This window comes from Lacerta agilis, chromosome 8 (assembly GCF_009819535.1).
Source record: "Lacerta agilis isolate rLacAgi1 chromosome 8, rLacAgi1.pri, whole genome shotgun sequence".
Classification (NCBI taxonomy): Eukaryota; Metazoa; Chordata; class Lepidosauria; order Squamata; family Lacertidae; genus Lacerta; species Lacerta agilis.
The window spans coordinates 49,536,851-49,552,006 of record NC_046319.1 but is presented as its reverse complement, the minus strand read 5'-3'; the positions used below and the strand labels follow the sequence as shown (position 1 = coordinate 49,552,006).

The following is a 15,156-nucleotide window of genomic DNA, read 5'->3' as shown; positions in this document are numbered from 1 at the left end:
TTCTGTGAGGCTGCAGATACCAATGTTCAACCAGTGATTTCTGTTTTACAGATCCTCCATTTTAAGGTACAGCTCCCTGACCACTTCCCTGTATTAAGTAAACTGATTTCCCTGGTCTTCTTGTTTTAGTTTATTAGCTTCTACTGCATCTCTGTCATAGGGTTCATGAGGAAAAAAATACCTAAAATCACAGAAACCATTACACACAATCCAACTGAAAGCCATGCTTGACTTAGTTGAATAAGAGCTCAGTTAAGAGCCCATGAGCACTTTCAAGTAAGATGCTCCTACAGTACATGCAGATAGAAACTTGCAAGGGTGGTGCATTGCCTGCTGCATCTTCAAACAACCAGGTGCTGTTCTGATCCAAAATAAACAGTCCTGGCCATTAGCAGATAGCATGGTAGGACTGGGCGGGTCATCTGACCTCCCTCCAATGAAGTCACCACTGCATACCAGGATGAAGAGGGAGATGGGAGCAGTGACGACAAGGTCAGTGTGGTGCTAATGTGCTGGTAGGAACTGTTCTGACACTCCTACTAGCACATTTGCACAGCACCAACCTTGCAGTCTCCCCTCTCTATCTCAGTATGCAGCAGCAACTCAGCTGGAGTGAGAGATGCAGCCACACCATGTCATCCGCTAATTGGAAAGGGGGGCTCAAGGCACCCATTACACATCACACTCAAAAGGGAGTGATAACTGGGTAATGGGAGGCTGACAATTCTCTTGTTGTTGGAATACAGAGAAACAAAAATCCATGTAAATGTGAATATCAGATCTTGAGACTGCTGCTCTACTAATTTCCACTTTGAGTTTCATATTGATATATTGGCAGCCATTCTCAGTTCAATGATAGTCAGGAATGAAACTCAAGCAGAATTGTGAATTCCAGGAGACTTTTTTTCTCACTGTTTAAACCAAGTTTGTTGTTGTTGTTATTTCAGAGGTTCTTACAGATTAATCAAAGATGCTAACAGACCGAGTCCAGAAATCCTTGGGTCCCCACAAGTTCTCAGAAGAATTTCAAAGCAAGGTGGTGGTACCTCACATCCCAAAACTGGTCAAAGAAGAAAAGAAGCATGCCCCAGTATGTTTGCTTGTGCTCAGCTGATCTAATACCTGGCCATGTCATTGAATCTGCCTTTGTGATAATGACTCCTGAACACCATTTAGTTTGACATGTCTTAGAGCTTATCCACATTTACCTTTCCCCTACACTTTCCAGGCATAGTGAACACTTTAAAGTACCATGTTCAGGCACCCCCCCTTTTTTGCTCTGGAGCTTTCCCCTCAAAAACCTGCTCTTTAAAGCTGAATTGGAGCAAATGGCAACCTGTGGAAAATCCACATTGCCATTTGTTGCGCTTCAGCTTTAAAGACTGGGCTTTTGCACAAAGCTCTGGGGGAGGTCCTTGAACATGGAGCTTTAAAGTGCGTACTGTGCTGGGAAAGAGCAGGAGAAAAGGTAAGTCTTGATAAACTTAATGTGAGACAGTAAGCAAAATACAGTGCATTTTAAATACAATGTGCATTTTAGATCAGGATGGACAGAAACTCTGGGTGAGTTTGCAGTAGATTGGCAAGGAAGGCTTCTACCTTCCAGCTGTTTATTGGTGGAAGCAAAAAAATGTCTCTTCCCACCCCCGCCCCCAAATTAGACGGATTGCAGAAATAAACCCTGAGGTGACCAGGAGTGGATTTGTGTGCAGAACAACTGTGGGCTCAGTTTACTTCTAGTGTTCAAAATTAATTCCTGGGTTCCAATTTTTTTCATTTTAAGAATGACATTTGCACCAGGCTGCTGGATCTCAGGGTTCTAGTAGAACAGCAGATCCTGCAATCTGGACATCTGTCCACTCCTGATTTCGGTGTTGTATAGGCTTTATGTTCTAAAAACAGAAAAACCTGTCACTAATTAAAATACCCCTTAGTGTGTACTTAAGACCAGAAGGAGACTCGTCGAGGTGGAGAGAGACAATGATTCACCAGTATAAGATTGTTAAGTCTATAAGTTTTGCCCTCCAAAGTTTGAGGAAGAGAGCTTCCGCTAGTTCCTTTTGCTTGTTCTTTTGCTCCATACATAGGAGCAAGAAGACAAGGTTATCAACACTTGTCAAAACCACTTGTAGTAAAGAGGCATGGCAGAAGTCAATAGGAAGGGAGTTCTGCAATTTCGGGGTCAACACTGAGACAAAGATGCACACAGTTTGATAAATTAAGTTATTATTATATAATTGCTGTCCCTCTTTCCTTATCAGTTTGTGAGACACAAAGTTGAAAATGAGCTTATGCTTTTCAAACATTTCCACCCTGGCCCTGGCTGCAACCCTCAGCCAGTTTATTTGTCATTCTGTACATGAGCCTAAGTCTTTTACCCCTATATTGTGTCCCTTGCCTTTAAGCATCTAGAGAAATTATCCCTACCAGAATCCCACAATCTCTCTCTAAAATAGCAGTGGAATTTAATTACTTGGTGCCTTAACTGCTGGCTTTGTTCAGCACAAGAGAGAAACCATGCAGACATCTGAAAATCTTGCAAGCAGGTGCCATTTCCAGTAAGAGTTCCTTTAAGATAGGTAGAATGGAAGTCCTGCATCCTGAATTTTAAATGTTTCAACAGGAAAATTAATGGAGGTCTAGGATTCCCTTGGCAGCAGTGAACACATATTAATCAGAAGTGCTTAACAAGTAAAGCCTTTCTTAACTCAGGCATTTATGTGATCTTTGTTTTCAACTGCAGTTGACTCCATCTGCCTTCCTGAAAGCAATGACTCTGACGACGGAGCAGATGCTGGCAAACACCCATGAGGTGCGCCGGCCTCGAATTGTGCAGCTTCTGGACATGAGCGAAACCTCACACCAGAAGGTATCTCTTCCACAGTCACCTCTATTCACCCCTATTTGTAACACAACACATTAACATAATTGTATACTTGCTGGCTGATGGGAGTTGCAGGCCCAAACATCTGTGGGACTAAGTTGGGGAATCCTGATCTAGTTGTTCAGGCCATAGATTTGCAGTCCCAAGAGGGGTCTAGTGCCATCATCCAAAAATGTCTGACAAAAGTTTTCTATGGATGTCCAGTGCCTTTGCTTATCTATTTTTAACGCTATATGTTAAAAACTGGTAGTCCACACATTCTTGTACGTTTGAATTAATATCACTTGTGCTTGCTCCTTCCAAATAATTGCCACAACCTTCCTATTCACAACCATCAACAAGACTGGTAGTTCTTTTTTTCTCATGTCTCTGACATGATGCTGAAAGAGACCAGTGGAATGCCTTTATGCTGAGTGTTGATTTGGTCACTATGGTAAAAACCAGTTAAATGTACCAGTACCTTGAACTTAGCAAAGCTTTACCTCATTAATACTAACTTGTGAACTGAAAGAACGTAAACATGGCCAGATCTTGTGCTACTTTACTTGAAAGTCAGTCCAACTGCATTACATGCAATTTACCCTGTAATAAGTGTGCATAGGATTATTGCAGCCTACTTGAGGGGCAGATGGGGCTTATCAACCCGGGATGGTAGCCCATCTAGGAGAAGGAAAATTGATCTTAAACCTCTGCTGCCTTGCAGCTATACTCATTTGTGATAAAGGCTTTGGAAGTAAACCCCAAGGAAAAATCCATACCCACTGCCTTGCAGGACATCTTCAGGAGAAGAAAATTCTAAGGAGTAAACCCTACACAAATCCGGAGTGGAGTCCCTAAGATGGTTGGGTGGCGTCTTGTATGCCTGCTTCCGGCAACTCCTGCAGCCAAGCTGATGTATTGCTCTGCTATCCTTTGGACCACATCAACAAGGCTGAGATGGGGTTCTGGTCGTCTGGGCAGCCTAGGATCTTCATACACACTGCCCAGGCTTGCGCCCCTGAAAGGTCACTTTGGTGTTGCTAATGCAGCAAAAACAACACAGAAAGCAGGAGTTATGAGTTTCGTGTCTCTGCAGCCACAGCAGGCTGTGATTCTTCAGTGGTTTGACCTCACTCCTGGAGGTGCACTCTATTTTCTCTTGAAACAGACAGGTGCCAACAAACTTGGGAATAGGCCTGTTGAAATCAGTAGGGCTGCTTTCTGCCACATGGGTGGGGTATAAATAGTAAATTATTACTACTACTATTATTATTATTATTATTATTATTATTATTATTATTATTATTATTATAGTATTGAACACAGGGTGACTTGCTGCTGAGTGAACATGCATGGGCTTTGGTTCTGAAGTTGGTAATTTGCCAGCAGCAGCAGACTGATATGTTGTCTGGTTAAATAGCCTGGAAGAGATGAATCTATCAAGGCTGAGATGGTAGTACACAATGGCACTAAGGCATAACCAGAGAAAACAGGACTAACTAACCCATGTAATAGGTCTGTTGGAATACTACTAGAATGGCATGCTACACTTGAATGCCTGAAGTTGTACCTTTCCTTTGGGGTAGGATGGCTCCGCTCTGAGTGGCGCTGGCCTGTCCTGCTTCCCAGTCCTGTGACTTCCAGGCAGCATTTACATCATGCATCACTTTGTGTCTTCTTCAGTTCTCTTCTGTTGATCTGGACCAGTCTCTGTTTCAACCATTCCCGTCAGAAGTGATTTTCCAGAATTATGACCCTTGTGAGATGTATGAAGTGCCACTAATTCTGAGGAACAATGACAAGGTAGGTGTTATGTATTGAAGTTCTCACCCTAGGCCATAGTTCATTCTGCTGCAGTTTTCACTCAGGTCCGCATATGCAAATGAAGGATTGTAAACTGATGTTCAGGGATTGGGTAACTACAGAAAGTTGTTACTGTTGCTTTGTAGCTGAGTTCTATATAAGCAGGTTGCTGAGCCCTTCAGCTCACTTCTGTTCCAGCCTGAGAATAAACAAGAGCTGTTTGGAAATCACTGTGTCGTCTGCTGTGTCCACCCACAACTTAACAGTATGACATGTCAGTGAAACTGTAAACTAGTTTTGAGGTGGGATGCAGGGAGAGAAAGCACAATGGCTGGAGCATTCTTCCTATTCTTCCCAGTGAAATAACTCTCCTGGCAAACTTTTCAGTGCCTATGTCCCATTTTAACTTCCTCTTTAGCCATTGTTGTTTGCTATCTAGTTGATCTAAGGACTGAGAGGATGGCCTGGTGAGGCTTTGCTTGAGGTTTCAATAAAAGTGGTGGCCATTTCGATCCCAAAAAAGGTTGCAGTGTCATTTATTGTTTCCTATGCCCCTACCACGGTGACTCCAAGGCTTACTGCAACTGGGCTCACAATTCACATATCTGTGATCTATGGATCTCAACAAGTACCAAAGCAAACAAACTATCAGGGGAAATGATATACCGGTATTTGTCTACAGAGCTGCTTTTTCTTTAAATGCAAAGGATTTAAAGGCAGGATACACCTGTATTTTTGACTGCATGTTTTATTAAATGTTGTGAAGTTAAATGATGTAAGTCCTTTCCAAAAGGGCAACCAGATTCCTTAGTGAAGATTTGTTTTTTGTGCTCCCTCCAAATGTCATAATCTTTTCAGATCTCATTCTCACAAATATATACAAGGCTTGCTTGATCTTTCTTATTGATTATGACCATGCTGAGATGGCATAGTCATGAAACTGAAGTATGCTCAGTGCCTGGGATTCCTATGAATGCTGCCGTGAGTTCCACCACAGAAGGAAGGATATAGATGAGATAAATAAATGGAGCTTGTTGAACACTGAAAGTAGAGTAGCCCACAGCTTCTCAACTGGCCATTTTTTCCCTTCATGGCTCAACAACAACAACAACAACAACAATAATAATAATTTATTTGTACCCCGCCCATCTGGCTGGGTCTCCCTAGCCACTCTGGGCGGCTTCCATCAAATATTAAAATACATTTAAAATATCACAGTTTAAAAACTTCCCTAAACAGGGCTGCCTTCAGGTATTTTCTGAATGTCAGGTAGTTGTTTATTCCCTTTACCTCTGATGGGAGGGCGTTCCACAGGGCAGGCGCCACTACCAAGAAGGCCCCCTGCCTGGTTCCCTGTAGTTGCTTCTTGCAGTGAGGGAACCGACAGAAGGCCCTCAGTGCTGGATCTCAGTGTCCGGGCTGAATGATGGGGGTGGAGATGCTCCTTCAGGTATACTGGCTCAAAGGCTCCTTCCTTCATGACTGTGTTTTCACCAAGAGTCCTGTGCTGCTGTTTGCAGCATGTGTACTCTTTGCTTAACTGAGCAATCATGATCAGATTACATGCACACTGCATCCCTTATGCTTTGTCCATCAAGTAATAGATTGCCTCCAACAGTCAGAAATGGCTTCGCTGCCCCTCAGCTGCCAGCATCCATTTAGCTAGTTTCCTTCCAGCACTTGGCTTTAAGCTGCTGTTGAAAGGAACAGCTGGCCCTTTAGTGGTTGTTTGTGCAGAGTTTGGCCCAAATTAGCAAAAGTAGGACTTACATATTTGTTCTAGTGTTAAATCAGTGTTAAATTTGCTGTCATTTCTATCTTTGCTAGGGAAAGGAATAATGTGTTGAATAATTTGACATTTAATTATAATGTCATGTAGCATGTTTATGAACTGGTTGAAAAACACATCCACCCAATCTGAAATAAACCCTTTGCCTCTGTTCTGTTCCCAAATGTGAGCTGGTGGGGCATTTCACCTAGTCCTGGGAGCGCATTTCAGTTTCAGTCTTTGCTTTCCTGGAAGCTGCTTCTTGGAGTAAGGTTTTCAAGCTGTGCTGTGTCAATGAAAGGAGGAAAAACCTGATAGGCCAAAAACATTTACATCTCATTTAGGATATGGGGCTGTATCAGTTGTTTTCTTGTTGGTGGCTGCCGGCTGTCTTTCCCCCTTAGTGCCACTATAATTATGCTTTTCTTTCTTCCAATCCTGCATGGACAATGTAGGACACCACCACGCTGAGAGCCTCCTTGCATTGGTCCATGTCATGGGCAGGACCCAATGAATTCCCCATTTTCTTTGGGCTGAGAACAGAGCCAGTTTTAATTAAACAAATGCTGCTTAGAGGAGCATTACAACGCACAGATAATGCATATCCACACTGCATGCCTTCTTGGACTGCCTGTCTCTCTACCTCCAAACTTCTAAATTTGGCAACTTGTGGGGCAGTGGACTGCTTGTCCATGATTGGCTTTGACAGTTTACCAGCTCCACCCCACCTGCCCTGACTTTCTTTGCTGCATCTTTCTTGGCTCACAAAAATAGTTTACAGGGAACTGGAAAGGTCTTGGGGGGGCACTTGCTAAAAGAGGAATCCAGTGGGAATTGTCACCAGGAAAGTTACATTGATGGAGATGAAGCAAAAAGCATACTAAAGGAGAATACTGAAGGTCTGAATGTTTTCCTTGATACTTCGCAATAAATGTGCTAGGAATGAACAGAAGGGCAGCAAGAACAAACAAGGACGTGTGAAAAGTAATCAAAGCCACAGTATTGTGATTAAATACTGCAAGAAGGTGGTGAAAAGTTTAGAAATGCAGCAGCATAGTATCAATGCAAACTTGTGCAGCACCAAATACAAGGAAATATGAATTGGAGACAACTGAACACTTTCCTGGGAAAATAGCCCAAAGTGGATGCAATGTGGTTTTGCTAATACATCTTGGGTAATTTTATTATGACAGGGTTTTTTCACAGTGTCTGTGCCCAGAGGGCACAACAATGAATGTTAGTCTTTTTTTCCAATATTCTTCTATTACTAAGAGAGATGAAGTTTTGTCACAATACCAAAGAGCCTAGGGGAGATAATTTTGCAAGTTTCTTTCATCCACACCTCAGTTCAGGTGATATATTTGGGTGTGAATTTATTTAGCCCTATTGGTTTCAGTAGGATGAAATCATTCCAAAGCCAAGTTGTGGTGAATCAGGCTGCAGTGTAATTAAATCTTATTAATGCTCGCAAACAGACAAGTGTTAGAAATAAATACACACACTCCCTGCCACTACATATAAGGTTGAATACAAATGGCGGTCCTTCCTTTCCCATCTGGCTCAGGTGTTTTTCCTGGCTTTTTGGAGACTGTTTGTGGTGGTATTTGGGTTAGGATTAGAGATATCTGAGCCTTTTACCCTGATGTTTGTGCATATACCAGTCATTGCCCTCCTTAATGCTCTATTGCAGCAGGCCTTTGACAAGGGTGAAGCTGTGAGCTCCTCTTGATTGCATGGTTGTGAACTGTGTGTGAAGGGGATGTGGATTGGAATCATGGAATCATAGAATCTTAGAGTTGGAAGGGGCCCAAAGGGTCATCTGGCCCAACTCCTGTAGTGCAGGAATCATGGTAAAGAATCCCTGACAGATGGCTATCCAACCTCTGCTCTTACTGTCAGAAAGTTATTCCAGATGTTTCATCAGAATCTCCTGTCCTACCCTTCTGAGCAGGAGAAAACAAGCTTGCTCCATGTTCCATGTGGCAGCCATTTAGGTATATGAGGATGGCTATTATATCACCTCTCAGTGTTCTCCACATTAAACATACCAGACTCTCTTAATTGTTCCTCATAAGGCTTGGTTTCAAGACTCTTTATAATCTCAGTCACCGTCCTCTGCACACAATCCAGTTTATCAATATCATTCTAAAACTGTGCCCACAACTACTGGACACAGTACTCCAAGGCAGAATAGAGCAGTACTAATACTCCCCTTATTGATGTCATTGTGGTTTTCCTGCCATTGCTGCACATTTGTTGGTACCTTGTACAGTATGCTGTCAGAGACTGGCTGGATAAGGAAGAGTGGTAGGAGTTGCCTGTCCAAGAGCCCCACCCCCCTGGGAGGGCACAGAAGACAACAACTTAGATACTGGATCCTGGTGGTGGGACACTGAAGAGCAGTCTGCAGAAGGGACAAGCTGGGAGGTGCTAGAAGCAAGGGGGTTGAGTGACCAAGAGGAGTCCGGAGAAGGACGGCCTTCTAGGACAGGGTTAGAGGCTGAGAGTCACAGTGTGAGCACAGATTCAGACCGAGAGGAGTCAGAGTTTGGCCCTGCTACACAGCAGCAGGACAGTCTCAGTCCTGCTGCCGGCTTGCCTCCTGCTCTGACACCCCACTCGAGGAGGGTCGTGTAAGTTGCTGAGCAATAGGCCAGACAGGCCCAGAGGAGGAGCTTGCCCCCTTGTTGCAGCCTTTGTCTGCTTGGGAGGAATCTAGAGTGAGAGGCTAGAGGAGGAATGGCGGAGCTAGTGGTCAGTTTCAGCAACATCTTAGCTGGATTAAGGCAAACCAGAGGACTCCGCTGTGTTGTTATTTTCTGTTAAGAAAGAGTTACCGGTAATTGCCTTCTGTGCCTTCCATGTGTGTGCCTGTCCTGTGGTTGATCTGGATCATTGACAGCTCCTTGACATATACATGGATAATGGGTGGGCAGTCTTGGTGCACAACATCATGTTTGATGAGGAGCAGCAGAGTTACCAGGGATGTTCTCAAGGCTGCAGCTTAGCACTTATTTCTCCAGTAATTCTTGTGCTGCCTCACTTGTGCTTACTGCTGTAAGTCCATAGGATTACTTTACCTCCATTATACTGATGTAGCTGGACCAGAGGATCAACCTGTCTAGGTTGTTGGCTGCTAGAATATGTCTCTCATGGCAAGGCTGGTTAATTTTATTCATCTGTTTGAATCATGGCAAAAAAAAATTCTGTATTTCTTATAGATCCCTCGGCTGGTGAAAGTTGTTCTGGAGAGTTCACCTTACTTCAGAGTCATAAGCCCCAATGATGTGTGTAACAAAGTTGCACCTGGCATGCATTCGACATTCCGCATCCTATTTACTCCTGAAGAGAACAAGGTAAGACCATCGCCTCTCCTGCTGGGAAATCTGTTTAAGGCTGCATGGCAAAGAAAGATGCAGGAGACTGGGAGCCAAAGAGCCTAAGCCTGAGACTAGCAGGCCTTTTCACATAGCCCTGCAGTTCAGGCTCACCCTTTGTGGAATGTGTGCCATTTCTCATTTCTTCCTATTGTCAGCGTCACCCTCCTTGAACACACAATTGGCAGAAGGACTTCTCAAACAAAAGGAATAAATCAGAGAAGGAGAAGTTGGTAGTTGGGCATGTGCACTCGGGATGTTTGAGGAGGAACACAATGTATGGGAGCTGATATGCTAATGTTGCACTCTGCCATCCATTTGCTCATTCTATCTCTGGCTCTCTTAATGAGCTAGTATGGGCAAGGATCAAGGACACAGGTGGCTGGCCTCAGATACCCATGAATCTTTTCTAACTTGAACAAATGGAAACATTAAAGCAGGGGTAGGCAACCTAATCGCCTTCTCAATCCAGCCCGCGGATGGTCTGGGAATCAGCGTGATTTTTACATGAGTAGAATGTGTCCTTTTATTTAAAATACATCTCTGGGTTATTTGTGCGGCCTGCCTGGTGTTTTTACATGAGTAGAATGTGTGCTTTTATTTAAAATGCATCTCTGGGTTATTTGTGGGGCATAGGAATTTGTTCATTTCCCCACCTTCAAAATATAGTCCGGCCCACCACATGGTCTGAAGGACGGTGGACCGGCCCACGGCTGAAAAAGGTTGCTGACCCCTGCATTAAAGAGATGAATAAAAATTTCATTTATTGAGACCCACGGATATGGACAAGGCTGCCTTGAACCTTTGCCTTACAACATCTTGCACAAGGATGAGGAACCTGCCTCAGCCTGAGGGATACATCTGGGCAACTATTCAGGGACCACATGCCAGTGGTGGGCAGGGCCTGAGGCAAGAGTGGGTAGGGCAATGAACATAAATTTTACATTTGTACAGTGGGTAGTTTCTACAAATATTCACATGGATCTGTTCACATGTAACAGGAAGCCAAACTATGGCTTAGCACAAATGCATAGGCTCCCAGAGAGCAGATTGCAACTGCTTTGCTCCTCTATTTCTCCTGCTGTGCACTAAGACATGGTTTGGCTTAGTCTGTTGTCCGAACTCAGGTTCATGGTTTGTCTCCTCCAGAGAAATCAAAATTGTAAGCCAATAACAATACTTGGTTGCAGCTCCTGGTTTGTCCAGAGAGACAAATCAGCTCCTCTTGTAAAATGGCTCCTGGAGAGTCATTGCAGGTGTTTGCAGTGAGACCCTAATCAGAGGTTGAAGTGAGTTCAGGTGTCATTTTTCTGGGGCAATTGGGTGTGTCAGTAGATCCTACAATACTATGCTGTGCACCTTGAAGATATTTTCTGGCATCTGCTGTGGTGGAGGGATGCTGAGCCCCCAGAAGTAAGGCTTCTCACTTGCACATTATTCTTTCTCCCCAGGATTATATCCATGAAGTCACCTGCATTACTGAAAGGGAAAAGTTTATTGTCCCTATTCGAGCCATTGGTGCCAGAGGCATTTTGGATTTCCCAGACAAGCTGAATTTCTCTACCTGCCCAGTCAAGTACAACACACAGAAAACACTGCTTGTTCGTAACATTGGCAACCGAGAGGCCCGCTATCAAATCACTACACAGAGGTAAAACCTCGAGATTTCTGTCCGGGTTAGAAGGTTTCAGATTATGGAATATGAGAGCATGAGACAACGACTTCTTTTTCTCTCTCCCCCGCTCCCCGATTTAAATCAACCTTTATTGTATGTATTCTAATATTTCTGCATAATAAAGGAGACAATGATTTCAGTCAAACATGTTTAAAGTTACTGAGCAGGTTGTCATAGGCTTCAGGAAATATTTCTTGTGCTTTAACCTTGGGGAATTTGCGCCAGCCACACCTTAGAAATAGACCACTGACATGGTTTGGGTCTAACACAGCTTTGCATAAGTGAGAACTAAGAAGGCTGGAGTGCTGGTGCTGTGGGTGTGGCTTAGACTTAAGATATCATCGGCTGCCGATGGCTTTAACTGCTCCCTAGCTTTCACTTTGTCTTATCTACAGGTAGGTCAGCTCTGCATCAGAAAAGAGCTCCCTGCTTATGCCCTTGTGCTCCACGTGAGTGGGTCTGGAATATCCAGTCTTGGTTTTGTACCTGCAGCCTAAGGACATAAGAAGATGATACTGGCTGCTAGTTAAGACCAAAGACCCACCTCTTCAGGCTTCTTGTTCTCAAAGTGGCCAAAAACATGCATCTGAGAAGCCCTCAAACAGGACCTGAGAGTAACCGCAGCAGTTGGTCCACTTGAATCCAGAGGCTGTCTCTGATATGAAGATAGTTGAGAATGATCAGTGCTGCTCATTGACATGCCTTGAAAGAGAGGGATAAATACACCTTTTAGATCTTTTTAGCCCTCTGGCTGGGAGTACAAAAGCCCAGTTGAAAAGTGTTACAAGATCACTAAACCATGTTAACCAGGCTAATAAAAAAAACGAGTTTGATCCTGACCAAGGTAATTACAATTAGTTCCCATTGAAATCCACGGGCTTCAGATTAATGTGTCCCATTGATTCCAGATTCCTCCTTTGCATTTCAGACCTTTCTCTATCGAGCCCTCCATTGGGACCCTTGGAATCCAGGAAACCACACAATTCACCATTGATTTCCATCCTCAAAAGAGTGGCAACCACTCTGAGGACCTTGTAGTGCATTATGACACAGGTGAGTGCAAAATAAAAGGATGTATGATTTTCTTTTATCTTTCTTGTGGAATAAAAAGGTACATAAAATCAATCCAATGTAATCTAGGAACCTCTACTGCAGATGCCTTGCTACTTTCATGGGACTGCTCTGCTGTCTGAACTGAAGTCACTTCCGGGTGTTTGGCATGAGAGTTGCCAAAGAGCCCTGCTGAAATGAACTGCGGCTGCCTAACAGCATTGCTTGCAGACTTTGTGCAACATGCTTCACCTAACCCTGCTTTGCTTACTCGCTGATTCCTCCCAGGTCAACACAGTTTCTGAAACAACAGTGCTCAGTAACTTTTTTTTGTTACCTGCCAGCTGCTGTAATAATGGTGCCAATAGGGACAAACCAAGCAGCATAGGGGTGTGACACTTCCACAGGCACTAAATGGCAGAAATCTGTTCTGCTGGATGAAGTTTTCAGAACTGCTAGAACAATGCTGTATGTGAATGAGTGCCTTCAGTCATGTCAGAAAGTACCTAAATTGAAGGTTACATCTGATTTGGCCCTCAGACCTTGGCTTCAGCTCAAGAGAAGATCTTCACCCAAGCATCTGATGCAGCAATAGTACCAGCAGTTTGCAGTTGTCCTGCCAAATATGCTGCTTATTCCGGAGCCTATATTTGAAAGGTTCCATCGCAATGTGGAAAATCCCACTCTATCACTGCACATCCATGATTCTAATGTTAAGATGATCCTGACTTACTCAGAGAGAGAAATACCTTTGTATTTTCACTAGAACCAACCCCTTTGTGCAGCACATGGCACCAGTGCATTAACAGTCTGGCTTCTCTTCATAGAAGGTTTTGTGCCATTGAGTCCCTTTCAATCCAGACTGCAAACTACCTGGCCTGCATAGCAGGATACCAACATGATTGATGATGGCATGTGTCACCCTTTCTGAAGCACCTTACCCCAAAAGATAAATAGGTGCCTGATTCAGATTTTTCAGACTTCTATGCTGACAAAACAACAAATCAATACTGTTATACGCTCAGTCAATTGTCTGCATCTGTTATGCTGAGAAGGCACACACGCACATAGCTGAGAACCACAGAACAAGATTGCGGGGGTTCTAGGCACTTATACAGGGTTTTTTTGTTGGGGGGGGGTTGTGGTAGGGAAGGGAATATGGCACTGTTGGTATGTATCTAACCTGTTGTATCCCATACACACTTATGGGTGTGATATAACCATGTGTGCAGGAAAAGTACAATGCACTCAAACTCACAATTTTTTAAAAACCACTTTGAACAATTAATTTTTAAATCAATGTTTAATTTGTGCTAAAGCACTTTTTAAATTTAAGCTCTATTATGCATAACTTTGAAAATATCTTTAAAGTTGTTTTTGGGCAAATTAGAAGGTTGGGTGGAAAAGCATGATGATAAAACGTTTGCCAGCTAGAAAGACTAGAAATGGCAGCATGCTAAAACAGCAATCCAATATTGAATTTGCCCTAAAACAGTTGCTTGTTTAAGTGCTATTGCATAATTTACACAAATTATAAACTCGGCTTTGAAAAACAAGCATGCTGATAAAAGGGCTCCACTGGAGAAAGGTAATAGGGATGGTATGCCAAAGTAAATGCATGGTAAATGCTTGCCAAAAAGCTTTATTATTTCACATGTCAACATCACACCTTTTGAAAGGATGGGAGACAAACGCTAAGCCTATCTATACCAGTGGAGATTGCACTGCTCTTCCACTATTTTCACAAGCCCCAAGTATTACTGCTGAGACAATGGCAACACTGGCTGAGGCCTGGACAGTTCCATTCCATGTTTGGCCTAGGAAATCTTCTAAAGAGGAAGATTCCTTGTTGGACACACACAAGCCCCTGTGTTTTGAGGAGCTTGTTGAAAGGAAGCACTTCTCAAAAAATGCAGGCCTTCTCAATTCTGTCAGTCCTTCTCCATTTCTCATTTGCTGTCTCTCCTAGGGGAAGATATTCATGTATGCTTATATGGAGCAGCTACAGACGTCAATGTGAGACTGGACAAGAACTCCTTGATAGTTGAGAAAACTTATATCACTTTAGTGAGCCAGAGGTCTGTGGTTATTCACAATCGGAGTGATATCATTGCGCGTTTCCAGTGGAAGATCTTTGCAACACAAGAGGAGGAGGAGCAGAAAAAACAAAGGTAAGCTTGAGGGCTCTGGATTTTTTGGTTCCCCACCCCAAACTTTTAAACTCAGTATTATAGTGAAACATATTCACAATCCTTACTCACTTGCAAAGTTTATTACACCATAGGTTCATATAATTATACAGTGTATCTAATATAACATATAAATACAAATAAAGTGGCCAACTGTTCCCAAATAAAATATATACAGTATTTAAAAAGAATTCCCTGTTAGCTTGTAGTGTTTTATCTTCAGGATACAGAGAAAGTATACGTGGTTTTAAAGAAATTTAAAGTGTCACATAATTTGAAAAACAGTCCATCATTTGGGTACTTTATGATAAGTATTTTCTGAACCCTCCTGGTGTGAAATCAAAAAGTGTGTTTATCTAGGTCAGGGCAGTACAACCAAGTGGGATGCAAGGGTACTTTGACATGAATCTTGCAGGCCATACACTGCCTTG

At 43.2% G+C, this 15,156-nt stretch overlaps 1 protein-coding gene across 1 annotated transcript in view; it reads left to right on the top strand.

Moving 5' to 3' along the window:
* The window catches only part of HYDIN (HYDIN axonemal central pair apparatus protein), a 136,685-nt gene that overhangs the window by 3,077 nt on the left and 118,452 nt on the right, over positions 1–15,156 (top strand). The window contains exons 2-8 of the mRNA XM_033158672.1: positions 948–1,090; positions 2,744–2,869; positions 4,547–4,666; positions 9,656–9,790; positions 11,263–11,462; positions 12,415–12,539; positions 14,506–14,707. Coding sequence (XP_033014563.1) covers positions 971–1,090; positions 2,744–2,869; positions 4,547–4,666; positions 9,656–9,790; positions 11,263–11,462; positions 12,415–12,539; positions 14,506–14,707 — 1,028 coding nt within the window. The 5' untranslated portion in view covers positions 948–970. The remainder of the gene's footprint in view (positions 1–947; positions 1,091–2,743; positions 2,870–4,546; positions 4,667–9,655; positions 9,791–11,262; positions 11,463–12,414; positions 12,540–14,505; positions 14,708–15,156) is intronic.